This window comes from Dermacentor variabilis, chromosome 2 (assembly GCF_050947875.1).
Source record: "Dermacentor variabilis isolate Ectoservices chromosome 2, ASM5094787v1, whole genome shotgun sequence".
NCBI lineage: Eukaryota > Metazoa > Arthropoda > Arachnida > Ixodida > Ixodidae > Dermacentor > Dermacentor variabilis.
In genome coordinates this window covers 211,930,652-211,957,189 of record NC_134569.1, presented here as the reverse complement: position 1 = coordinate 211,957,189, position 26,538 = coordinate 211,930,652, and the positions used below count along the sequence as shown (strand labels likewise).

At 48.1% G+C, this 26,538-nt stretch overlaps 1 protein-coding gene across 1 annotated transcript in view; it reads left to right on the top strand.

Annotated features, from left to right (window-relative positions):
• LOC142573084 (protocadherin-like wing polarity protein stan) overlaps nucleotides 1-25,736 on the top strand; it is a 290,575-nt gene extending 264,839 nt beyond the window's left edge. The window contains exons 14-16 of the mRNA XM_075682598.1: nucleotides 19,298-19,361; nucleotides 21,777-22,160; nucleotides 23,301-25,736. Coding sequence (XP_075538713.1) covers nucleotides 19,298-19,361; nucleotides 21,777-22,160; nucleotides 23,301-23,387 — 535 coding nt within the window. The 3' untranslated portion in view covers nucleotides 23,388-25,736. The remainder of the gene's footprint in view (nucleotides 1-19,297; nucleotides 19,362-21,776; nucleotides 22,161-23,300) is intronic.
• Nucleotides 25,737-26,538: the final 802 nt, after the last annotated feature.

Here is a 26,538-nt window from a genome sequence, read left to right as displayed (position 1 = left end):
CGGTATGGATCAGAGCAAACGGGGATAGCGGATATTCTAGTTGACATTAGGATAGAAAGTGGAGCTGGACAGGGCCATGTAAGGCGTAGGGCAGATAAACAGGGGAACATTATAGTTACAGAATGGGTGGCAAGGGAAGGGAAGCGCAGTCGAGGATGGGAGAAAATTGGCTGGTCTGATTAAACGGGTCAATTTGGAGGGGTAAGTTGGAGTCAGTTAGCGCAGAACAGCGGTAAATGGAAATCGCTGGGAGAGGCCTTCGCCCTGCAGTGGACATAAAAATAGGATTATAAATGTTGATGATGGTGACATCTCGCGCATATATTATTACGGGGACAAATAATTAAATGGTATATATATATATAGGGATAATGCACAGCCTTGACTTTCATTTGGTCTGGGTGCAACAGCAGCAGCAATGACAGGAGCGGTAGGCACGGAGTGCTTGCCAACGGCTGGCTGAATGTTGATATTTGCAATCTCTCGGCGGACAACGGCTTGAATGGGCGATATGGTTAAGCCGTCGTGCGCTTGTGGACCGTGAGTGCTTCGCGCCATGGCCTCTAGCTCGTGACGGATGGCTTGCGTCACACTCGGTGATGCTGGCGGTTTACGTAGGGTTAGTCGAGGATCGAAGCCGATCGAAGAGCTGTGCAATACGTTTGCTCTTAGCTTGCTCATGCGCCAGCACTCTGTTGTGACAGACTGAACCGTTGCACATATCTTGCAAAGAAGTAGGTTGAACGCATTGTCCGCGATGCCCTTTAAGATATGGCTGACTTTATCTGCCTCCGACACGTCCTTATCTGCTATTCGATTAAGAGCCAGAACGTCCTGAATGTACGAGACGTGCGATTCCGTGGACGTCTGGGACGAGACGCGAGCCCTTTCTTGGCTGCTAACTGGCGTTGAACAGGCTTTCCGAAAAGATCGCACAGCTTCCCTTTTCATGGGCCCCAACTATTCTTCAACATCAACGCCGTCGGCGGCTGTGAAGGCTCCCGGGTCATATGGGTAGGAGAGGACAACTTGCGGTGCTATCGGGAATGGGCGGGGCAGCGTCGTTAGCCATGGTAGCATAACAGAGGTGTCATCCTCTGCGGAGATCCAGATCCGAGTTGTGGCGAGTTTACCCCGCCCCTCCACCAAATTTAAAGGCAATAGTAAGCATGAAATGCTTTTAGCTCCCGTTGTCGGCGACCTTCAAGTGACTTTGAGCCACAAGCCAAAGTCGTTATCCGGGCACTCGAACGAGAAAATGCGGGCAAGTTGCGAGAACAAAACGAGATCATCCGGGCAGCCAGTCGAAACATTAAAAAATATGGCCTCTGGCCTCCCAGAATTTTGTACAGGACCGCGTTACATAAGCTAGTTACTGCCCAAACAAGTTACAAAATATATTGCGTTCGAGTTTTTCCTAATGTTTTACACAGTTTCATTCAAACTGTAACTTCTACTACGCTGAAGTTTGATTTGTCATTTACAATAGGCGACGTTCATAAGGCAGATACAGGACACCGTACACTTCATTGTCCTCTTTTGGCGCTGATCGCTGAACGCCAGCGGTCCGTGAGTTCCGCGGCGCGGGTTTTATGTCGCCTCGAAAGATGGCGCCAGACTGCGTGGCGCCTCCTCCAGGCTCGTCTACCCACCGCGCTGACTTAGCGGTTATAGGTTGCGCTGCTAAGCACGAGGTCCTGGGATCAAATACCGGCTGCAGGGGCCACATTTCAATGAAGCCGAAATGCAAAAACGCTTGCATCTCGTGCATTGGTGGGACGTTAAATATCCCCCGGTGGTGAGACTTAATCCGGAGTTCCCCACTTGCCTCATATCAAATCGTGGTTTTGGAACGTAAAACCACAGAATGCGATTCATTCTTTTTCTAGTGGGGCAGTGTGCTCTGGGGGGGGGGGGAGGGGATCTGCCTGGTGTCTCGCTGCCAGTCGTGCGGCGTTCAGCCGGTTTTCTTCTAGTTGGGCAGAGTCCAAATGGACGAGTGCAAAGTATGGCGTTGTGTGGTGTTGTGGGGTGTGCAATTGCGAACATGCGCAAACCCATATTAAACTTTTGGCTAGTATCATCTCCAACCAATCTGCTTTGCCGATTGCGATTTCATGCTTAGATCTACTTTTCATTACGGGAGGGCCAGCAGTATTCCTTACAAGGGATATATATATATATATATATATATATATATATATATATATATATATATATATATATATATATATATATATATACACAAGCATAATGCGTAACTCGAAGCTACAGGGCAGAGCGATACCACTTAATTATGTCAGCGTCACCTGAAGTCCACCTTCTCCTCACAACGTCTTTCTATAGTGGCATAAACTACTACGTAAGATTATTATACATGAAATATTGCTGCATGCCTCCCGACTTATTCGTCGATTTGCTATGAAGTCTCCTTTTGTTGCGAAGCATTGTTTGCCTGATTCGAAGCACATTGCGGTAGATTGGTAGGCGGGTTTCCGCCTCGCATCGTTTTAATGAAAATAAAATGATGTGTGTACGGTGGTGCAATAGAACCTACGCTACCTAGTGGAATCGAACCTCTGCAGCATAGTGCTCTAACCATTAGGTCATGATTACAGGCATACTTCTCTCGTTCCCAAGCCACCAGCTCATTGAAACATTTGGCCCGGGCATCTGGTGCCACTATGTCGTCGTCTTTTCTCGTGAGAGCTCGCGCTGTGGGGCACTATATTTGTAGCAGCTTAAGACGCATATATTCTGTGCTATGCTGTATGTTGTGAGAGTGTCCTATTATATCAGCTAAAATGGCAGTAACTGCGGAGGCTCTTAGGTCGAAGTGGGCCGCCGCTCTGCGCAGCTCCAACCTTAAGACACGAGAGTGGGCAGTCCAGCACGCCTGAGAGGCGGCAACGAGGAAAGTTCTCGAAGACCCCTCACGGGAGGCCTGAGCCCGGATCGTTAAACGTTGCCGGATTTAAAATGAAGTTGTTTTCATCCATCCATGCTGTACCGCCTTCATGATCGACCCAGGTTGATCTTGTTTTAACGTTTATTCTCCGGAGTACAAATGCCATCGTCGTCTAACATAGACAATATGGCATAGGCGTGGTACGTACGAGCGTACTAGCCTCGTGCAGGATCGATGGCAGCGTTGCAAACGGCGGTCCGGCGACGCCAGTCGAGGAACCCGGCTTTGTCGTTTGCTACGCTCCGGCTATAGAATAGCTTCATTGTCATGCGTTTTCTCGCGCTCTGACTGCGCTTCATGTAGCACGGCCCTCTCCAATTACTGTCTCTATTTATTTCCTAGCTTTAGTTCTAGAAATGACAGCATTTGGAAGACAAGTGGCTATGGCGTTACGCTGCTAAGCTCGACGTCCCTGATTCGACCCCGGCCGCGGCGGCGGCATTTCGATAGGGGCGAAATGCGAAAATTCTCGCGTGTACCTCATTTTTAGAGCACGTTAAAGAACCACAGGTGGTCAAAATGAATCCGGAGTCCTCCGTTACGGCGTGCCTCATAATCAGATGGTGGTTTGCATCTGGTGACTCAACAATAAAACATCGTGCCGAGGGAGTAAACGAGAGTATACGCAGCGTTTGAAATGAAGCACGATCGCAGGACTCATCCACAAAATCTTGCGTCGGCTAAGTAGGATTTTAGTTGAATACAAATGTTTAATTTCGCTCACAATTCTAGTCACTTGGTGCGGCATGTATAAATCTTTTTCAGACCAGAAAAATGTAATTTTTCATTGACAAGCGGTTTATCTCGAACATTAGTTGAACCACTCTCCTTGATGTTTCGCAATCCTCAAGCATGCTGTAGTCTATTTTCTTGCAATTAAATTTCATCACTACTTTCTAATGCAGAAATATTGTTTGCTTAGGTGAGCATAGGACTATTTCTGTTCAACGCACTTTCATGCTACTGGAGACCGCTCTAATGACATCACTTTGTCACCGCAGAAATAAAAATATTGTTATACATTGAAAAAGAAAACGCAAGAACTCCTGTGAACATTTGATTGAGAATTTGTACTCCTACCCTTCCCCCCACTTCCTTTATTTCCTAGTATGTTTAGCGCTCCAGCTACTTGTTCTGTCAAGTACCAGCCAGCCTGAACTTCTAAACTTTCTTGTTTTAGATTTAAATACGTATGATGCGCTTACAAATCTACGTATATTGAAAAGGGTGATTGAAGCAAAGGTTGTCAGCTGTGTTTATAGCGTTAATTCTCATCGCTATAAACACAGTAAGGAAAATGTGCTCGCTACCCTTGGCACGAGCAAAGAAAGAGAGGGTTATGCTGAACCGTCTAACTTGCAGGGGCGAAGTGTGTCGCGATGGAAGCAATTAATATTATTTAAGATTGCCTTGCGAAGGTGAATGCTGCTCAAGCAGTATGTGCGTTACTACACCGCAGCGACCACCTCGTTTCCTGACAATGCCATCGAACGTCTTTCGTGATTTGCTTAACGCGCTGGGCAGCAACAAAATTGGATTGCCTGTGGCCAACGGAGCACGTGACCAAACAGGCAGCATGCACAGGACCGACAAACACAGTACTACAGAGCCGACGAAGTAGATGAAAGCCAAATGCTGCAGTTCATCCTCGAAAAAGGCCGCCGACAAATCATTATCAGTGTGCCGCGACAACGGTACAGCAATGACGAGAAACCAACGCCACACACGCATGCGTACACATTGGTGGCTATAGCAGACGACGCCAGGAGCAATAGACACTAATCTCGGTGACGATGGTGAATCCGTTCAATTTCGTAGGAAACAGTGTATTGGAACATCCCATATACACCGTTCTACAAGCCTTCAGACTCGCATTGCAAAAACTTAAGAAGAACAGGTTGGCCGACAGCGCCAAGCTGCCTTCACGTAGCGAGCGCAGGCGCAGCTCGGTAGCGGAGTCCCCACTCTGACGTCACGCGCGAGAGGACGCCACTCAGGTCTCGGGGCTCATAACACTTAGTCGCTGATGAGCTCGCAAGCGGTGCACCCATTGCAATCCATTGCACTCATTAACTATGTGTGCAGAACGTAACAATCACCGTGTTTAAATTCGCGCAAACGGCCAGCGTACAAATCATGTCGCTGCAGTCATACAATCGTCAACGTGGTCCTCGTCTTGCTGCTGTCGTTATGCCTGTGTGCTCGCGTCACGCATGCAACTTGTCGATTTATACAAACCCGTTGGTCCACCTGGTAACGCTCTGCGGAACGCTGAACAATGCTGGATAGTCAGTTACCTGCAGAATGCCTCGCGTAATATGGGTCCGTACTGACCGTAGGACGTGCGCAAATTTTTACCATATGTTCCTCCAGGCCATTTGCTGCAAAATTTACACTGCTGAAATGAGTAACATTGACACTGAAGAATATATTGTCACGTGGTGGTGACGTTAAGAACACAGTAGCAATACTGTGAAAGGCAAAACTAGATTTTATTGGGCCAACCTGTGCCCACAAAACAGGCTACACTTATAGCACAACGAAAGCGGCGAACAGAGTCGGCGATCGTCGGAAATCTGATCAGCGGGTCAAGCGCGTCGGCTTTTATAGAGCAGTCGTCGAATGTTCCAGACTAATCGTTCGGACCCGCGTACATTCCACAAATTTCTACACCATTCGCGTCAGGTGTTGAAATCAGATAACAAAAGGTTCAGCGACAACAGACAGCGGGGTAGAAGCATCGATAACTTTCCAGAAACATCGGATACATGCAGGCGCGTCCGTCGCTGTGCGATTACAGTTGTTAAGCGGCGAAACGTGGTCGCCCGATAAAGATAAGCACACGTGTCAATACCCCCCTCTTAAAAAGCATCGACCCGACGCTGCATACAAACTAAAGTAATAAAGAAAAACACCCGTAGCAAAGAAAACAATAAAATAAGGAAGTTCGTCAGCGTCCGTAAAAGGGTTTCAGACGCACCACGTGGACCACTTCAGATCGTGCGCGGCGCCGCTGTGAATGCGAAATTCCGTCTGGCACGACCTCATAGTCCAGTGCGCCAATACGTCGAATGACCTTGTAGGGTCCGAAATAGCGGCGCAATAGTTTCTCACTCAGACCTCGTCGGCGTATCGGTGTCCAAACCCAAACACGGTCGCCGGGCTGGTACTCGACGAAGCGTCGTCGGAGGTTGTAGTGTCGGCTGTCGGTCCTCTGTTGGTTCTTGATCCGTAGGCGGGCGAGCTGTCGAGCTTCTTCGGCGCGCTGCAGATAGCTAGCGACGTCAACATTCTCTTCGTCAGTGACGTGGGGCAGCATGGCGTCGAGCGTCGTTGTCGGGATCCTGCCGTAAACCAGCTTAAACGGCGTGATCTGTGTTGTTTCTTGCACCGCCGTGTTGTAAGCGAATGTTACGTACGGCAGGACGGCATCCCAGGTCTTGTGTTCGACGTCGACGTACATCGCTAGCATGTCGGCGAGGGTCTTATTCAGCCGCTCCGTAAGACCATTCGTCTGCGGATGGTAGGCCGTTGTCCTCCTGTGCCTTGTTTGACTGTATTTCAGTATGGCTTGGGTGAGCTCCGCTGTAAAAGCCGTTCCTCTGTCGGTGATGAGGACTTCTGGGGCGCCATGTCGCAGCAGGATGTTTTCAACAAAGAATTTCGCCACTTAGGCTGCGCTACCTTTCGGCAGTGCTTTAGTTTCAGCGAAGCGGGTGAGGTAGTCCGTCGCCACGACGATCCACTTATTTCCGGTTGTTGACGTCGGAAAGGGTCCCAGCAAGTCCATCCCGATCTGCTGGAATGGTCGGCAAGGAGGCTCGATTGGCTGCAGTAATCCGGCTGGCCTTGTCGGCGGTGTCTTGCGTCGCTGACAGTCTCGGCATGTTCTGACATAACGGGCGACGTCGGCGGTCAGGCGCGGCCAATAATACTTTTCTTGTATCCTCGATAGTGTCCGGGAAATCCGAGTTGTCCAGCGGTCGGATCGTCATGTAGGGCGTGCAATACTTCTGGACGAAGTCCTGACGGGACAACAAGAAGGTAGTTGGCGCGGACTGGTGAAAAGTTCTTCTTCACGAGTAGATTGTTTTGAAGCGTGAAGGAAGATAATCCGCGCTTAAATGCCCTGGGGACAACGTCGGTGTGCCCTTCCAAATATTCCACGAGGCCTTTTAGCTCCGGGTCTGCCCGTTGCTGTTCAGCGAAGTCTTCCGCGCTTACCATTCCAAGGAAGGCGTCGTCGTCTTCGTCATCTTGCGGCGGCGGGTCAATGGGGGCGCGTGATAGGCAATCGGCATCGGAGTGTTTTCGTCCGGACTTGTAGGTTACAGTGATGTCGTATTCTTGTAGTCTGAGGCTCCACCGCGCCAGTCGTCCTGAAGGATCCTTTATACTCGCTAGCCAACACAACGCGTGATGGTCACTGACGACTTTGAATGGCCTGCCATAGAGGTAAGGGCGGAATTTAGCTGTAGCCCAAATGATGGCGAGGCATTCCTTTTCAGTCGTAGAATAATTGCTTTCCGCTTTTGACAGCGACCGGCTAGCATACGATATCACCCGTTCAAGTCCTTCTTTCCTCTGAACTAGGACGGCACCGAGGCCTAGGCTACTGGCGTCAGTGTGGATTTCGGTATCGGCGTCCTCGTCGAAGTGTGCAAGTACCGGCGGCGACTGCATGCGTCGTTTGAGTTCTTGAAATGCCTTGGCCTCCGGCGTTTCCCACTTGAACTCGACATCACATTTGGTTAGATGTGTTAGCGGCTCCGCGATACGTGAGAAGTCCTTGATAAAGCGCCTATAGTAGGCACACATGTCAAGGAATCTGCGCACTGCCTTCTTGTCGGTTGGCTGCGGGAACTTTGCGATGGCAGCTGTTTTCTGTGGGTCGGGGCGTACTCCTGATTTGCTGATGACGTGGCCTAGAAACAAAAGCTCATCGTAAGCGAATCGGCACTTTTCCGCCTTCAGAGTGAGCCCTGATGACTTGATGGCCTCTAGTACTGTCGCAAGCCGCGTCAGGTAATCGTCGAAATTTCCGGCGAAGACGACGACGTCATCCAAGTAAACGAGACAGGTCTGCCACTTCAATCCTGCTAAAACCGTGTCCATCACGCGCTGGAACGTTGCAGGCGCCGAGCATAGTCCGAATGGCATAACCTTGAACTCGTAGAGGCCGTCTGGGGTGATGAAGGCCGTCTTTTCGCGATCTCTTTCGTCGACTTCTATTTGCCAATAGCCAGACTTGAGGTCCATTGACGAGAAGTATTTAGCGTTGCAGAGCCGATCCAGTGCGTCGTCTATCCGTGGGAGGGGGTCTACGTCCTTCTTCGTGATCTTGTTAAGACGACGATAATCGACGCAGAAACGCAGGGTTCCGTCCTTTTTTTTCACCAAGACTACAGGAGATGCCCACGGGCTTTTGGACGGCTGGATGATGTCGTCGCGCAGCATTTCGTCGACTTGGTGCCTTATAGCTTCGCGTTCCCTTGTCGAAACTCGGTATGGGCTCTGGCGGAGAGGTCGAGCGCCCTCTTCGGTTATTATGCGATGCTTTGCGACTGGGGTTCGTCGAATCTTTGATGACGTCGAAAAGCACTCTTTGTATCGTCGAAGTAGACTTCTGAGCTATTGTTGCTTAATCGCGGGCAGACTTGGATTTATGTCGAAGTCTGGCTCGGGAACTAAGGTTGTCGGGGTAGATGCGGCGGAATCCGAGAGGACAAACGCATTGCTGTTTTCCAGAATTTCCTCGATGTATGCGATCGTCGTGCCCTTGTTGATGTGCTTGAACTCCTGGCTGAAGTTTGTCAGCAACACTTTCGTGTTTCCTCCGTGCAGTCGAGCGATCCCTCTTGCGACGCAAATTTCACGGTCTAGCAGTAGACGTTGGTCACCTTCGATGACGCCTTCTACGTCAGCGAGTGTTTCGGTGCCGACCGAAATAACAATGCTGGAGCGAGGCGGGATGCTCACTTGATGTTCGAGCACACTCAAGGCGTGGTGACTACGAGGGCTCTCCGGCGGTATCGCACGATCTTCCGACAGCGTTATGGACTTCGACTTCAGGTCGATGACTGCGCCGTGTTGGTTGAGGAAGTCCATGCCGAGAATGACGTCTCGTGAACACTGTTGGAGGATAACGAAGGTGACAGGGTAAGTGCGGTCGTGAATGGTAATTCTTGCCGTGCACATTCCTGTCGGCGTAATCAGGTGTCCTCCAGCGGTCCGAATTTGAGGGCCTTCCCATGCAGTCTTAACCTTCTTTAACTGGACGGCGATGTGTCCACTCATGACTGAGTAATCGGCGCCTGTGTCGACTAAGGCGGTGACTGCGTGGCCGTCTAGAAGTACGCCGAGGTCGGTGGTTCTTTGTCTTGCATTGCAGTTGGGTCTTGGCGTCGGATCACGGCTGCGTCGTGTTGAACTGAAGCTGGTACGTCGCATCGTCAAGTCGTCTTTCGTCGGTGTAGTCTTGGCTTCCTGACTTCCTCGGGACGGTGGCGTGTCGTTATTATGTCGTCGAGATGGTTTCTTCGGCGTCTTCGTCGGCGGCGGAGGATCTTCGTCAGTTCGACGAACAGCAACCGCACCTCCATCGGTTGCTGCCTTTAGTTTTCCGGATATGGGCTCGCTGACCGGCCCCGGGCTGGGCCAGTGTATGGTCGGCGCTGCGGTGACAGGTAGCGGCCTGGTGATGGCGAACGCGACGGTCGTCGAGAGCTCCACCGAGTAGCGGCGAGGTAGTCGGCGATATCCCGGGGGCGTTCACCTTGCTGCGGGCGCGGAGCGTTCACGGCGAAACCTCGCAGTCCCATCTCCCGGTATAGGCATCGTCGGTAGACGTGACCCGCTTCTCCGCAGTGGTAGCAGAGCGGGCGGTGGTCAGGAGCGCGCCAAATGTCCGTCTTCCTCGCGTAGGTACGCTGGACGACAGGTGGTCGTGCTGGCTGCGGCGGCGGCGGACGACGGAACTGCGGCGTGACAGGGCCCTGGCGCGTTCGCGGAGGGGGACCTTGACGGCGCGCGACGGCGGCGTAGGTCACCGCTTGCGGCTCAGGCTGCGGCGATTCATGGGCTACTCCAAGCTGTTGGTGGAGCTACTCACGCACGGTGTCGGCAATCGAAGCCACTTGAGGCTGTGATGATGGGAAAAGCTTTTGTAGCTCCTCCCGCACGACAGCTCGGATAGTCTCGCGTAGGTCGTCGGTGGCGAGTGATTGAACCCCGGCGTAGTTTGTATAGTTCGTGCGGCGATCGAATTGCCGGTTCCGGATCTCGAGTGTCTTCTCAATGTTCGTCGCCTCACGAAGAAACTCTTCGACGGTCTTCGGTGGGCTTCTTACCATCCCGGCGAAAAGTTCCTCCTTTACACCACGCATCAGTAAGCGGACTTTCTTCTCCTCGGCCATATCCGGGTCGGCGTGGCGGAACAAACGGCTCATTTCTTCCGTAAAGATGGCGACGTTCTCGTTTGGCAGCTGCACTCGGGCGTCCAGCATAGCTTCAGCCCTTTCCTTGCGCACGACGCTTGTAAAGGTGCGTAGGAAGCCGGTACGGAACAGGTCCCACGTTGTCAAGGTCGATTCCCTGTTCTCAAACCAAGTTCTGGCGGTGTCTTCTAAGGCGAAGTAGACATGCCGCAGCTTCTCGTCGGAGTCCCAGTTGTTGAATGTTGCGATTCGTTCGTAGGTCTCCAGCCATGATTCCGGGTCTTCAGTCGCTGCTCCATGGAAGGTTGGTGGGTCCCGAGGTTGTTGTAGGATAACGGGGGACGCTGGGGCAGCCATTGGGGTTGTCTTGACCACGATCTTCTTTGTCGTCTCAGGTAGAAGTCCGTGCTCTGGGGGCAGTCCTTGCAGTCTGCGGCTAGCACGCTGGTCTTGGGCGATGTTGGTTCTGTCCTCGGGCTTCGGGCTTGGATCGCGGCTTTGCGGGGGCGTTCGGTACATGAACGCACAAGCACCTCCACCAGATGTCACGTGGTGGTGACGTTAAGAACGCAGTAGCAATACTGTGAAAGGCAAAACTAGATTTTATTGGGCGAACCTGTGCCCACAAAACAGGCTACACTCATAGCACAATGAAAGCGGCGAACAGAGTCGGCGATCGTCGGAAATCTGATCAGCGGGTCAAGCGCGTCGGCTTTTATAGAGCAGTCGTCGAATGTTCCAGACTAATCGTTCGGACCCGCGTACATTCCACAAATTTCTACACCATTCGCGTCAGGTGATGAAATCAGATAACATAAGGTTCAGCGACAACAGACAGCGGGGTAGAAGCATCGATAACTTTCCAGAAACGTCGGATACATGCAGGCGCGTCCGTCGCTGTGCGATTACAGTTGTTAAGCGGCGAAACGTGGTCGCCCGATAAAGATAAGCACACGTGTCAATATTCTAGGTGGCATAAATTATATCTATCTATATGTGAAGAATATATAGGAGTGTGATAACTCGGCACTACAACGGCAGAGGTCGAGAAATGAAATTTTGTGACATTGTGACATTTTTGTGAAATTGTTTTAAGCATATTACACTGCGGGCTGGCGCAAAAGAAGTGAGTAGGTGCTATATGCTGCCTAACTAGGAAATACAAGGCCAATAATTAGACATTCTTTAGCAGGCTCGGGCAGCATTATATGAATAATTGGAGATAACCACTGAGGAATGCATGCATATTTGCAAGAAACTCTGAGATGGGCCCTTTATCTGCGTCCATGGCGCTTTGTTGCTGAGCCCGATGTTGCTGTTTCGATTTTTTCGCCACAGCGGCAGTAATTCGACTGAGGCAACAAAGGACGCCTAGGGACAGAAATTTAGGTGCACCTGAAAGAGCACCAGCTAGTTAAAATTAATTCAGGGCTCCACATCACGACGTCTTGCATAGCCACCCCGTAGTTTTGGCAGCTTACACCCCGCGACACAATGAAGAAATATCCAGCATATCAAGAACTTTGATCGCAATTAGTGTCATACTCCACACACATTTGAAAATGCAAGGAAGTTTTCTGTAAAACAAGGTATACAAGAGTGTGTTTTTGATTGTGTCTGCTGTAATACTCCCGCCGCTATTGTGCAACTACGCAAAATTTTGACGACACTCGGCGTCTACCACACTTCTTTGCATTTCTCACACTCACTTTCCTATTTTCTCTTTTCGTGGTTCCTTCTTCTGGAGTATTCGCCATAGGCGCTTTGATTAGTATGCGGAAAATTCGGTTACTCCATATATGTAATGTCTAAGCTCACCCTGAAGTCTTCTACTCTGCTAGGAGATCCTCCCCGCGGAGCTTGCCATGGAAGATATGGTATTGGACGCATCTGGCGGTCAGCATAGACCGCCCGCGGCTCGGAAGCGGCTCAGTTCGGCAGTAGAATCCGATGCTACTGTTTCCGAACATTCTGACTCAAGATCGGAAAATACGGATGCTTTCATACCTGTCAAGTACCGCCGCCCACGACGGACGTCTCCGGCATCGTCCTCAAGTGAAGGGACTATCATTTACAGCACCACCAAGACTACGACAGTAGCTTTCATTCCCGTCGACGCGATGCTAAGCTTGAATGCTATCTCTCGACAGAAACTTAATGATTTCTTCTTCAAACTTGCCCCTGGACTAATCCAAGAGGTTCGCGTGAACCCCTGGAAAAATGTCATTGCTGTTGACACAAATGATGACAAGATGGTGCAAACTCTACTTGCTTTGTCTGAAATCTGTGGGGTCCACACGCGTCCCTACATACCACAGGGTACAAATATAGCAGTTGGTGTCGTATCTGATGTAGACTTGGATCTTAAAGACGACGTTTTTAAGAACATGATCGTTTGCACGCCACCATGCAAAATAATTAGCGTTCGAAGGCTGGGCTCGTCAAAGTGTATGAAGATACTTTTCGCCTCTGGAAAGCTGCCTAGTCATATAAAGGCTGGACTTGTGCGCTATCCTGTTCGAGCTTTCGTACCACGGCCTCTGCAGTGCCATAAATGTTTTAAGATTGGTCATGTTCAGGGCTTTTGCGCCACAGATCTGGTCTGTGCCAAATGCGGTGGGAATCACCATGTCGATTCCTGTGAAAGTCAGGCTTATCGGTGCCCTAACTATAATGGTGAACGTTTGGCAACGGATAAAGAATGTCCCTCATTGAAAAATGAAGTAAAGACACTAAAAGAGAAAGCCAAAAAGAAGGCAGCAGGAGATAAATGCTCTCGTCGCCGTAGTGCTGCCCCAGCGACTGGAAAAGCAGCGCGTTCAAAGAGTGACAAAGACACAGCGCATCGGAAAGTAGGGGGGCGGACCTTCTGCCTCTCAAACACATCGTGGCCAGCGCTTACATCGAAACCGTCGGAACAAGTATCTACAAAGACTTCGAAAGTGGAAAGCACTGCAAACACAGTACCTAAACCGGTATCAGCCAACGACGATGTGCAACTTGTCAATCTTCTAAAGATGCTTGTCAACATCATCAGATCTCTCATCGCCGGTCGCCAGACACCAGCAGCGTCAGCAGCAGAGCACCGTTTGGAGGCACTCGTTCCTGTCCTCGACGGCCTTCGCTAGACGTTTTACCGGAAACAATTCTAACAGTTGTCGGCAGCCTCGCCCCTTTGTGCTGCAATGGAATGTCAGGTTGGTGCGACCGCGGCACGCTGATCTAGTCCTTCGACTCATCGCTATGAAGACTCCACCAGGCGTTATAACGCTTCAGGAAACTAACGTAAGGAAAGACGAATATCGATTGCCAGGCTTCGTGGGTGTCCACAGTAACACTCGATGCGCGGAACCAGCTTGCTGCTTTTTCCAGTGTGTGGAGGCGGCGCACACGCGCAACGCTTCAAAAGCATCAGTGTACGTTCGTGCTGACTTGGACTTCGCGGTTATTGACATAGACGACATCTGTGACGATGAGTTTGAGTGTGTAGCTGTTACTGTGAGCCTCGGAGGTGTGTGTACGACGGTGGCAAGCATATACAACAGGCCTACACGTCCTTCCGCTACCTCGCTACTTGAGTGCTTAGTGTCTCGTTGGGGTGCATCGTTTGTGTTATGCGGAGATTTTGATGCCCACCATCCACGATGGTGTAGCCATCCCCAAGACAATCGTGGGGCGGAGATTAACGAGACCACTATCAAGAATGACCTCCAAATACTGAATGACGGTTCACCTACATTTAAAGGTAGAGGGAAGGAGCATTCCACTATAGACCTTGCGATATCAACGAGAGATGTGTGCTTAGCCTGGTCATGTGAACCCGACCCGTGGGGCTCAAATCACCTACCCATTTGGTTAACACCAACACATACTGCGGGTCGCCAGGATGTCGTTTGTGCAGTTACCAACTGGGACAAGTTCCGACAGCTGATCTCAGAGGCACCATCTCAAGACAGCCTATTTAAGCTTATGAGTGAGTGCTTACAAAATACCACAGTACAACGACGACGGAGTATCGGCAAACCAAATCCAGATCTAAAGCTTTTGCGGCTCCGCACATGTCGGCGGCGGGCTTATAGACGGGCACAGCGCTCTAAACGACGCACCGACTGGACTATATACAATCGCATTGATACAGCCATACGGCGGCATACAAAACAGCTTCGTCGCAAGAGCTGGGAAGCTTTGTGTAGTTCGTTGCATACTGGAAGTGGTTTTGAAAATGTATGGCGCGTACTGAAGGCTCACCGCACTTCTGAAATCTGCAAGAATCCTACGGCTACATTGAGCATTGCGACTGGCCAGTCACCAAAAGTAATAGCGGAGGCATTTACAGACATTTTCGTCCCTCCTGCATCCAGTGACACCACAATTAGCGACCTTGCTTCTTTGACAAGTCAAAGCACCATAACCGCTTCCTACGGTCCAGCCTGCCAGATGGACGAGGCAGATTTCACTCTTGAGGCGCTGCGACACGCGCTGAGCCTCGCCAAACGCCGCACTGCTCCAGGCACAGTTGGTGTGACGTACCAAGCATGGCGGAACGTTGATAAGAGTTTTCCATGACCGTATATAGGACGAGTATAATGAAGTACGGAGAACTGGTGTAATCCCTGCTGAGTGGAAATCGTCCGTGGTAATACCAATTTTAAAGCCCGGGCGTCCTGCAATGCACCTCAAGTCCTACCGACGAATATCCCTAACTTCAATTATCATCAAGTTAATGGAGCGAATCGTCTTGTTTCGCTTAGATATCAGTCTAGAGGAGCTGAATTTTTTTACTTATGTCATGAGTGGCTTTCGTCGCCGCCGTTCGGCTCTGGACAGCATATCAGACCTTGTCTCAGCACTCGCTAAAGAAAACAAGCATTCCGCCTACATGCTCTTCCTAGGCATACAGCAAGCTTTCGATTCAGTTCCGCATAAGACGATTATTTTCGCTCTTGCAGCCGCGAGAATTTCGGGTCGTCTGCTCCAATTTGTGCATAATTTTCGATCGGAGCGCCGGATGAAAGTGCGTGTCGGAGGAGTAACTAGTGAATATCGAAATGTGAAGTACGGTGTTCCACAGGGCAGCGTATCATCGCCGCTTTTGTTTAACGCGGTACTTGCCGCGCTTCCAAGTCGTTTGCCTCGAGACACTGACTTCTCTGTGAGCATAGCTGTCTACGCAGATGACATTGCTCTGTGGATAAGCGGCCCTTCGCACCTTCGTCCGCGGCTTCGTGCAAGCTTGCAAAGAGCTCTCAACGCTACTTCGGTGTACTTGGGGGAAGTTGGCCGGCTCATATCACCTGCTAAGTCGGCTGCAGTAGCATATCACCCAAACAACGCGCTCGTCGTACAATGAACCGACTGTATCTTGACGAAACGCTTATAAACTGGGTGCGACAACTCCATTATTTGGGGTTAATTGTGGATGATCGCACGACGCAATTCTCGCTCCCTACTTAAGTATGTGGCCGCCTTGACTGCTCGAGGTGCTAGTTGCGACCAAACAACAGCTCTTCAGGTGTACCAGTCATCTGTACTCTGAGGCATGCTGTACACATTACCAATTTTGAACATACCACCTGGTTTGATGGCCCAACTGGAGCGAGATCATCGCGTCGCCCTTCGACTAATGCTTGGATTACCTCGTGAGGCGCAATCTGTTGCATTACTTACTGAAGCGCATCAGTTACCCCTGAGGCTGCAAGCAGATCAGAGAGCCCTGTATCATATTGAGCGTCTACACCACACATCGAATGGTCAATCGCTCCTTGATCGTCTCATTCACCGCCCGTTATGCCGCATGGGAAAAATTCAGGCATTATTTATGGATATCACTACCATTTCTGAACATGCTGCTTCAGATACGTTTCCGCCTCCAAAAGGCATCAGAAAACACGTATTCCCCGTTTACCTCACAATCCCTGACATGCACAAAAAGTGTGATATGGCTGCGTCGGCAACATTCCAATTGGCTCAGTTTCACTTGTTCGAAAAGTTTCCAGATTATCTTAAAGTTTTCACAGATGCATCTGTACACAACGACGGTTAAGGCGTCTCTGCAGCTTTTTTCTGCCCTTCAACTCAAGTACGACGTATCTTTCAAATACCTAATCCAACTTCGTCAACATCTGCGGAACTAGCAGCGATTAATGTTGCACTGAAATACGTGTAAGAGGAGTTAATTACAAAGAAGGTTGTCATCTTTACGGAACCCCGTGCTGCCCTTAGCAGGTTACAACGCAGTGAGCTTGATTGTCCACCTGTGCGCAGCATTACTGACTCTGCGAGCAAAATTACATCACGTGGGGTATCTCTCGTTGCTCAATGGATACCTTCACACGTAGGAATCACCGGAAATGAAGAGGCTGATCGGCTCGCTTCAAGTTGCGCTCATAAAAACTGTGTCTGCCCAGAAATTTTGTGCAAGCTTGATGACGCTTGTATGATGATTCGTCGCCACCTACTCAAGCAGCATCCAGATCAGCGTGTCGCAAATGGAACGTTTCCGCTCCGTGTTCGTGGTCGAGGCTTGCCTCGTCGCGCTAGAGCGCAACTGCTCAAGCTGAGGATTGGTTGCGTGAACGTGCACGAACGTTTATACAGACAAGGGCGTGTGGAAAGTCCATTGTGTACGTCTTGTGGCTGCTACGAGACACTTCAGCACCTTATATTTGAGTGTCCCACTTTCAGTGCACAGCGCATGTCGCTAGTGAGAAACTATCACCTTCTTGGCCTGCGGTGTGCGACACTCGAGGAATGCTTATACCCCAGTGGTTGTGCATCTAAACGTGATCAGGCCCATCGCGCCCTACTAACCTCTCTAGAGTTAACTAACTTAGGTTCACGTTTGTAGCGTGAACATTCAACATTCTGCAGTAGCGTGACCTTCAGTGACGGGCCCTGCTGTGTGTCATCAGTACCGCGCCCTAATGCTTCTTCCTTCGAAGATGGGAGGTGGCGGGTTCAAACACCTTGTAGTGCATATTGTGAACCAACTACCGGTGAAACGGTGATTGCGCGGTACTTGGCGTCTCATCGTGTAGAGCACAATTAGCCGCATAGTGAATTAGGCATGGATGTGGTCGATAATTGTAGAGGCTGTTCGACGCGGCGTCACTTTAATTCCGGCTGTAGAGTCAAAACTCGGCAGAACAACGTGCGTAGTGTACTGTGTTCTACTTTAGTCTTTAGATTTGTCCTGTTGCTTTTCCTTTCCTCTTTCATCCCCTCCTTCCTAGCTTCCATTTCTCTGTTGCTGTCACCTCCCTTCAGAAGAGTAGGCAGGCGTTGTGCCCCTTCCGGTGGCAGTTGCCAGCCTGCTCCTCACTTTTGCTTTCCTGTTAACTGTGTATATGTGTATATGTGTTAAAAAGAAATAATAATGACCTCACTAGACGTCCATATTTAGGTGGGACACACTGGGCTTTAACCAACGTGCTCCCCCGTTCCCACGGCGTATGTCTGGGACGTTGTAATGTCCCACTTTAGCCTCTCCGCAAGTCGAGTTGTCCCGAAATGCCAGCCTTATGGTGTCCAATACGTTATTTTCTTGGGTGTGGTGGCGCCACTTTAGAAACCACTGAGGACGCAGCAGGGAAAACAAATAACTGCCGAAAGCGAGGTACGGTGGTGCGATCTTTTAATGGTTCGGAAAGCAAACAATTCCTTTGACCTTAGGTCTCAACGGCATTTTTTTTTTCTGAAGAAAGTGAGATTCCGATCAATTACGCCAAAAAAAGTGAACGGTTCGCTTTCCGTACCGTTATAATGTCGCGTATAAAAGCTGCAAAGAATTGCGGAGTGCATTGAATAACCGGTCGTAGCCAAGCCAAAGTGCACTGACCACGCCGTTCATCGGCAGGCCCGTTTGCTTGTCACGCTGTGCTGGTGGAAGCCACGTCGAATGATGCCAATACAAAGGTACAAACTAGCTGAAAAACTTGGAAAAGAGTTTCCCGATCTTCACATAAACAAAACTTGAGGCAAATGTTGAATGTAATTTCTGATCTGACACTCGCCTCCGCCCCTTTCCTATTCCACTTTGACGTCTGCAGAATCTGGTCACATGGGGCATTTCACATTTAGGATAAGATTACCGGTCCTTGTCTTCTCAATCTACAAAGAAATGATCACTACGTTACTTCTAGCATACTGACCTGCTTGACAGGTGCTCTGATTTAGTGTGGGAAGAGTGCGCAAAACTTATGTGACGTAGAACTAGTGCAACACACAGGAAATCCTATGAGTTCCTCCGGCTTTCTGTTCCACATTATTTGCGGTGTTCTTTCCATTGTGGCTATCAAATATCTCATCCAGCTCACCTGCATTGCTGCTTTTCTTGACTGGTTGCTCTAGCACTTCTACTGTGTTTTCAAGCGAAGCTTCCGTGCCGAGTTGCACACACTTTTTCGTCCGTGCCTGGCCTCTAACGCCGAGCGCCCTGGACGCATGTTTCGACAAGCGGCATAGGATACCTTTTCTCGTGGACAAGCCAGTGTGTTGACACACTTGGCGCATTTCGATCTGCAGTTGCACTGTAAGAGACTGACGCACCAGAAATATCACGAGTGCAGCACGACACTATGATCATCATAGCGAATTTTGACAAACTATGTATGTATAATGTACTTTATGTAAATAGGTGCATATAATATTTGGATTATCTAGAAGTAACTGCAAATAAAATGCTTTCTCCGTATAACGTGCTGCTCCTAATGCTAATATTTGTACCTCGGAAATCACACTTCAAATGCACATAAACATGGTTCATGAGCCAATCACACCAAGAATGTTTCACTTTACCTAAATGTGAAGTGGAGTTGAGTCTGCCTGTTTTTTTTAAAATCTCGGTAGAGAAGTTGCTTGTAACAAGCTTGTGCTTCTTCATCTCTTTTTTCAGCAAAAAGTTCCGCAACAGACTGCCGGTTTCCTTCACTGGCAATGGTCACACAGCACTGAATAAGGTATGGCGATGACACCTCTGCATGTGTGAGATTCCGTGTTTTTTCTTACCAGTCTTAAAAGAGCTACAGGTTTCATTTTCAGCACAGTGATCCGAATTCCTTGACAAGGGCAGCGTGATGTTTAAGCGCCCGTTTCCTAGTTGGGCTTCGTGTGGTGCTTGTCAGAATCTTCAGTTCCCCGGCAGTTTTTATTGGGTGAAGCTGTGAGAAATTGGTGACAAAAAGGATAACATCGCATGCTGAATGATAGCAAGAATAGTGTTTAACAGAGCTAGTTGGTTCATAGCTAAGACAAGTTTTGTACAGCTGAACTGAAAGAAGTCTCATAAACACCCGTTATTTGAGTTCCTATGAGTTCCTATTATTTGAGTGAAGTGTACTGACTGCACGGACGGGTGTCGAAAACTTTTGTGCTGTGATCTCCCCACCTCTATTTCTACACAACTACTTACGCACCTGCACTTCCTCGTGATGTACTGTAGATTTCAGGCCATCCTGGCATGCTGGCAAGTGAAGAGTACACCAGCTCGGCCGAAAAACTATCTTCCGGGACTCAAGCATATCAGAGCTTAACCGCACTATACGCATATGCGGCACATGGCTGCCTCCGGTGTAAAACACTGCAGGCTGTCTCGGCACGCTTTTCCACGCCAAGCCCTCGAACTCACATGTCACCAAAGAACACTCATACGACAAGCAGAAGCGAACCCACTGAACACCCCTGCACGACTTCACCTCCTGCGCAACGTTACCACCGAAGACCCGCTATGCCTCCACTGTGGAGGGCATACATACACCACCCACATCCTAAGGACGGGCCAAGCTGAATGCCCGACCCCACTTCCTCATTTCCGACTTACTCTCCCCCTCAGTTGGGCTGGCTTACTACAGCCGCCAGACATCAGGACCAGTACAACATGGCTGTATACGTTGAGAAAGCGTGTTTATAAACGCAATGAAAAGCGACCTGAAAACCGAACTTTACTGCCGAACCACGTCACGCGAAACTCAAAGCGGAATGGTAGGGGGGCACTGGACGAACGGACCCATAGCTATAAAACAAATGGGAAAAATTAAAATTTTCTCTTTTTCCTTTTCCAAAATTTATCGAAAGCTTTTACTGATGAGCGCACCACTGACGATAGACCAGTGACTTTTGTGCGCAAAATCTTTTACCTGGTATATTTCACAGATATGTTTCGAGAATATACGCAATTAAGTTTTGTACGAGATGCATTAGCGTCTCGCTTCACTGCATCACCAGCGGTCAGTAGCGGGGGACAGCTTGGTGCCAAAATAGTAAACGAATGCAGTACGCGTGCTTTCTTGGCTGTTTGGTTTGATCATACATACAGATTTGTGAAACATTTCTTTCAAACCAATAAAAAGTAACGTCTACACCAACTTTTAAAGACTCACTTTCAGACATTAAGAAAACCCTAATTGAGCGCTAGCTTATATTGGCTGCTGTCCTGTAATCCTTGGGAAAAAAACGTGTTTACAAACAGCTACTAAAAACGTTGCCGCTCAACACTCATTCTTCATGAATGCATGAAATTAGCGCCAACTTCTCGTGTCGGTGATGCTATTCGTGGTATAATTTTCCAGAGCTTACTGAGTTTTTTCGTACTATAACATTGCGCTATTCTTACCTTCAACATTTCAGACAACTGCACTTCATATTATGAAGTGGCGTCGATGACTCACGGTTATAAGCGGGTCTTCCAAGCTCAAAGTAAGCTGATGAACGCGCATGACGCAGATGTGTACATATTCCTCCAATCACAACATATAACAACGCGGCGCTGTTTTGTGGCAGCGACCGCTTTCACAGTGCAATGTAAACAATTGTTTCAATTGCTAGTACAATTTATTACAGCAAGTTAGCTTGTGAACAATGCCCGATGGACATCTGTCTCCGGATATATATGTGGCCGTCGCCATGTGCCTCAGTTTCAAAATGAATACTCGAGAAGGTTTTTCATTTCTCTTTCAAACCATCTGTAGGATAGAATAAAAAAAGAACACAGCAGAAAAGCCTAACCTGTCAAAGGCATCGACATAAACGTAATTGTACCTTTTTTTTTAAATAAATAAGCATTCTTAAAGTTCCAGCCTACTGAATGCTTTCCATACCGACAGAACAGCCGTGCATTACACATGTTTTCTCTTGCCTCGAAAACACCGGTAGGAGGTTGAAATCAGGCGAGTGGCGATGCTGGCTTTTCGGATGTTCATCTTGAAACGAGCGAGTTGTAGCGCAGACAATGCTCAATACACGAGAAAGCACATATAGAGTAGCGCTGCATTTCGCATTCTATATATACTTTCTCGTGGCCTTGTAGCGTCTCTGCGCAACAACTCGCTTGTTTCAAAATGGCTATAATGCATTCACAACATATATTCTACATGCAGGTGGCGACAATAAAAGCGCCTCGCAGCGCCACCAGCAGGCTTATCAACCCCCCGCGGCCCCTGGCTGGTGTCGAAAATCCCATCTTCAACCTGTCGGATGCCAAGTCGGACGACACGACCGAGGACATGAGTGAACGAGAGACGCTCCCGGACTGTCTCGACACCCCTGTTGAAAATGGAAGCATAAACAAGAATAACGGACTGCAGCGCAATGGTAGGGCGCTTCCCAACGGCAGGTTGGAGCCGCTTCGGAACGGCATGACGGCGCCTCTGGGTGGTCCTTCATTGCTGTACAATGGCAAACTGCTGAGCGTCCAGTGGCCCATTGGCTCCATACCAATGAAAGTCAAAGAACTCAACTGGGAGGACGACCAGCCTAACAAGGTATGACTCGCTATTTTTTTATTGTCCGAATGATGCTTGAAGTTGAAATGACGCTAGATGGGCTGTCCTTTGTCTGTAGTACCTCGCTCTGTCCTCGCTGTGTTCGTGATCGGAAACTAATGTTATCTTCTTAATCCATTAACCCATATGTTTGGTGTGCTACTGCTAGCAGAGGCTGGAGCGAGTTTTTGTGATGTATGCAAGTTGGGCAGGGACAATAAGCATTTGTTGAACCCGAAAATTGGAGGCCGACAATCGACTGGTACTCGCTGTGCTTTTTCGGGCAGATTTACGTGGATTTGAAGGAGCTGGTGGTGATTGTTACTGTTCAACGGCACCTAATAGCTATAAGAAATTGGCGCAAAGCAGTAGCCTTTCCAGAGCATTGCAAAATCTTACTGCCATTTAAGCCATGATAGTGTATGTGCCTCATAACACTACTCACTGTCCTGCCGCTGCTGGAAGTTTAATTTTACGAATAAACAGTTTCTTTTCACAGATATAGGCAAACGCAAATGGCTTCGATAGAGCTCCTGCCAGGTGCCTTTTTCTTTCTTAGCCATAAATTTTCGTCCTTGCAAGTGACAAGGTAGTGACGTTGTGGATGCGCGGATAATTACTTGATTGAGATGATCTGATTTTATGAATGAGAATTTGAGGATACGCGCTGTACAGAATGATTCACTTTAAAGAAAGCAGGTACCGATCACCCTCTCATCTAGTGCATTGTCCTGCACCTGACCTGTGATCATGCGTGGTAATATGACAGAAAATGAACGCTGAAGATGTATAATTATGAATTCAACTATAACCACTTTATGTGTGCTGTGTTTAGTGCAATAATGTCAGCGTATTCTTTCTCCGTGTGCTGGTCTCGTATACTTGCAAAACGCAGATGCATGATGCTGCAAATGGTGAATACAAGCTCTTTAGCTATAATTTTTTACAAGATGTTATTTATTGCCGACGACTTGGTATTTCTTTTATTCCCACAATAAATATTTGTTATAGCGAGGACGCCGTGATTGCTGGAGTTACCTGACTAGAGTTTCTTTCATAATTGCAAAGAAGCAATTAATACCGGAAAGATGTTGACTCCTTAAATCACAGATAACTCAGAGTGGCCCTTTCATTTTTCAGACGGCACTGGATCCAGACTTCAGCGTAACACCACTGACAACTGGCAACCAGTCTCCCAGCCACAATGAACTCACAGTGTACTTCTAGGTCAATCGTCTTTTAACACCATCCGCTCTCAAGCCTCTCGGATGCAAGTGAAGTCACCACAGGCTTAAGAATTTGTGGAACTCCCACACAAACTTGCAATGCGCGCAAGTCACTGTGATAAGCCTGTGAATTGCCAAGCCACAAGTGCCTTCCACTTCGGATGTGACGACAACTTATGTCTTCCTTGCAAGCAACATCACATAGCCCAGCGCTGCCTTTGTCGTGTTCCTCACGCGCAAGCACCGTGCAGCCAAGCGGTGTCGTGTGTTCAACTTTCCCAGTGTGCAGGTGCAGTGTCCGCTCCTAACTCTTCTGAGGTGAAAAAAGAGAAGTGGCACAAACTATTTCTGACAAACTATGTAGGTGTCAAAGACGTTTGTAAAGCAAGGCCCTAGACGAAGCTCCCAACCGCCAACAAAGCTTTCATCAGCAAGTACACAAAAAGCAATTGAAAGACACTTGTGACAGCATCACTGCCCTGCCTGGCCACGAAGAGTCGAAACCTGTGATCGAGGTTCTGATGTGTTTTCTGAAACTTGGCACGGGAACTAAGTTTCCATGCCAAACGAACGTTCATATACTACGTGCAACACAATGCAGTTGAAAGCTCCGGAGAATTTCTGTGTTTTGCAAACAAGAGCCGTTCTTTAATTTCGTTACGACGCCTGTTAGGCAATTTTATTAGCAGAATCCTGCTCCAAATCGCTTTCTGTGAATACCAGTGGCATGAATGAGTGTCTGTATGTGAGAGCGTTAACAAGCGTCTGCATTATTAGGCGAACAGCAGACGTGCTTCCGTGCAAGATTGAGCTACAAGCCACCATGTTTAGAAAGTAACTCAATCATACGCTCTTAATGAGGACGTTGTGTGATTCAAACACCTTTGCCATCATGACCACATTTGCATGTTAGGATGCACTGATTTCTACTCAGAGTTGTTTAAGTGTTACCCCAAAAGAGAGAGAGATGCAAATGAGAGAAAGGCAGGGAGGCTAACCAGACTTCAAGCCTCCGGTTTGCTACCCTGCACTAGGGGAAGGTAAAGGGGAAGTAAACAAGGAAAGAAGAGCGGGGACAAAAAGAAGGCTCGAAAAAAAAAAGACTGCACCATTACAGTCTTTCTAATAGGTCACTGCCACGTAAAAAGGCCAACAAAGCCTTGACCGACTCTCGGTATCCATAGAAGATTGCACACACCCTAAGCATGCATCAGTTCACGCATTTACGATCGTAAACGAAGCCAATATTAAGTGCATTGCGGAAATAACATATGCATTGAGCATTCGGGCAAAGCCAACAGACTTACTCTTGTTTCTGTAGCATTTTATATACGAGAACATTTCAGTTTCTTTACACCAAAGCAATAATCGCCTAAATAGTGACAAAATGGTTTTGTATATAAGAAATGATGTCAAAAAATAAGCAAGATGGTTTTGTACATACTGTTAATAATATTGACGTGCTGTCAATTCTGCTGTGATTCGCTCTCGCCATCATGCAATGTAGTTAAGAAATATTGAATTGTTTTGTCTTACAATATCGACAGATGGATGTGTACATTTATTATTCTAGCATTTCTGCAAAGCCAATCTTCCTGTTATGCCAATGTAAAGTTTTTATAGTGGGTGTTCCTGTGAAGAGTGCCACAAGTTTGTAAAAATAACCTGGGGTAGATGCACAATTGCAGTCCTTGAGCTCGATTAATCAAAGTCATGAATGACATTTGCAAGAGATTTGGAAATGTTTAGCTGACTGATTACTAAAATTGATTAATGAAGTTTTTAACTAAATAACTTATCGCAGATATGGCAGATTACAAATTGTAGCCTGGAAGTTCTAGAAATGAGACTTGGAATTAATGTTCAGTATGACACCAGTTTCGAGATATTCATTCCCGAACTGCGAAGAAATGCCATGTCACTCCAGCCACGTTTGTGCTTCAATGGGTAAAACGGCGTTTTGTCAAAGTATAAGTGGAACTAGAGTGCATTTTTATCGCAATCTTGATGGTAGATATCTTTACAATCGAGTTATCTACAGACTTCTTTCCTAGTGAACATGTATTTAGGTCTCACTGTCTACCATTTGGAAATTGCAATATGTGGAAGTGGTTAGCTAAACACAATTAGTTAAGTTTAGTCATTAGTCACTGGTGCATTTCAATTTCTCGCGCAAGTAATCTGTGCCTGTGGAAGTTATCCATTCAAGCACTATATGTTGTGCTATCCGCCACGTGTGACTTAATAAAAAAATGTGGCAGTCTACACCGAAACACACAGTATTGTTTTATAAAAGAAGCGTGTTTGTACACGCGAATAGCGACTGTACGTGATGAATGCTAGACGATAAACTGACGTTCCAAAATTGTATATTTTATAAACAAAATGTGATACTTTTCTTCCTAGGTGGCTGTGATATGAGACTACAAAAGTAGTTCTTTTTTTAATTTTCGCTTTAAGTGTGCGGAAAGTAATCTTGATGGCGTAATTGACTTTGAGTCAATTATGCTTAAGGCAAAAGCTGGGGCTCAGCAGTCATTACAGGTAAGTCAGACGGACTGTCCCAAAACTTCAACCAAACACCCTACTCGTGCGCTCCGTGAACGTAAGTCCCTCCAGTCGCCCATTTGGATTTCGGAAAGGTTGCCTCGGCAAAAACACATTGAAATATTATGGTGCAGATACAAGGTACCGAGGCGATAAGTACTTGACATAAAGACACAATATACTAGTGGAATAACTGTTCAGAGCAGGGGAATGTCAACTGTTTTGGTAGCAAACTTAACAAGATACAGGTGAAGAAAACTGAGAAGAAAGCAAAGACTACCGTGTGGGTAAGATGCTGGCATTCCGCCGATCGGAACCATGAACAAACTTGACGAACAGGCCGAATTCGGTTATTGTAGGCTAAGGGTTAGTTGTATACACTAGGATACATTAGGTGATTCCTCGTGGTAGCTCCACTTTAGCGCCTGCTGCGTTACAATAGATGGCTTGTAAATTTCTTTCGTGAGGCCAGCAACCAGCATTGATTTCTTTACAATGCCTCCTTCTGCGCTCGAACCGTTACGGAGTTTCTGAGCGGGTGTTAAATCGCGCCTTCTTTTATTATATTTGCTGAACTTTCCTGACCATGTCTTGCCGTATTGCTC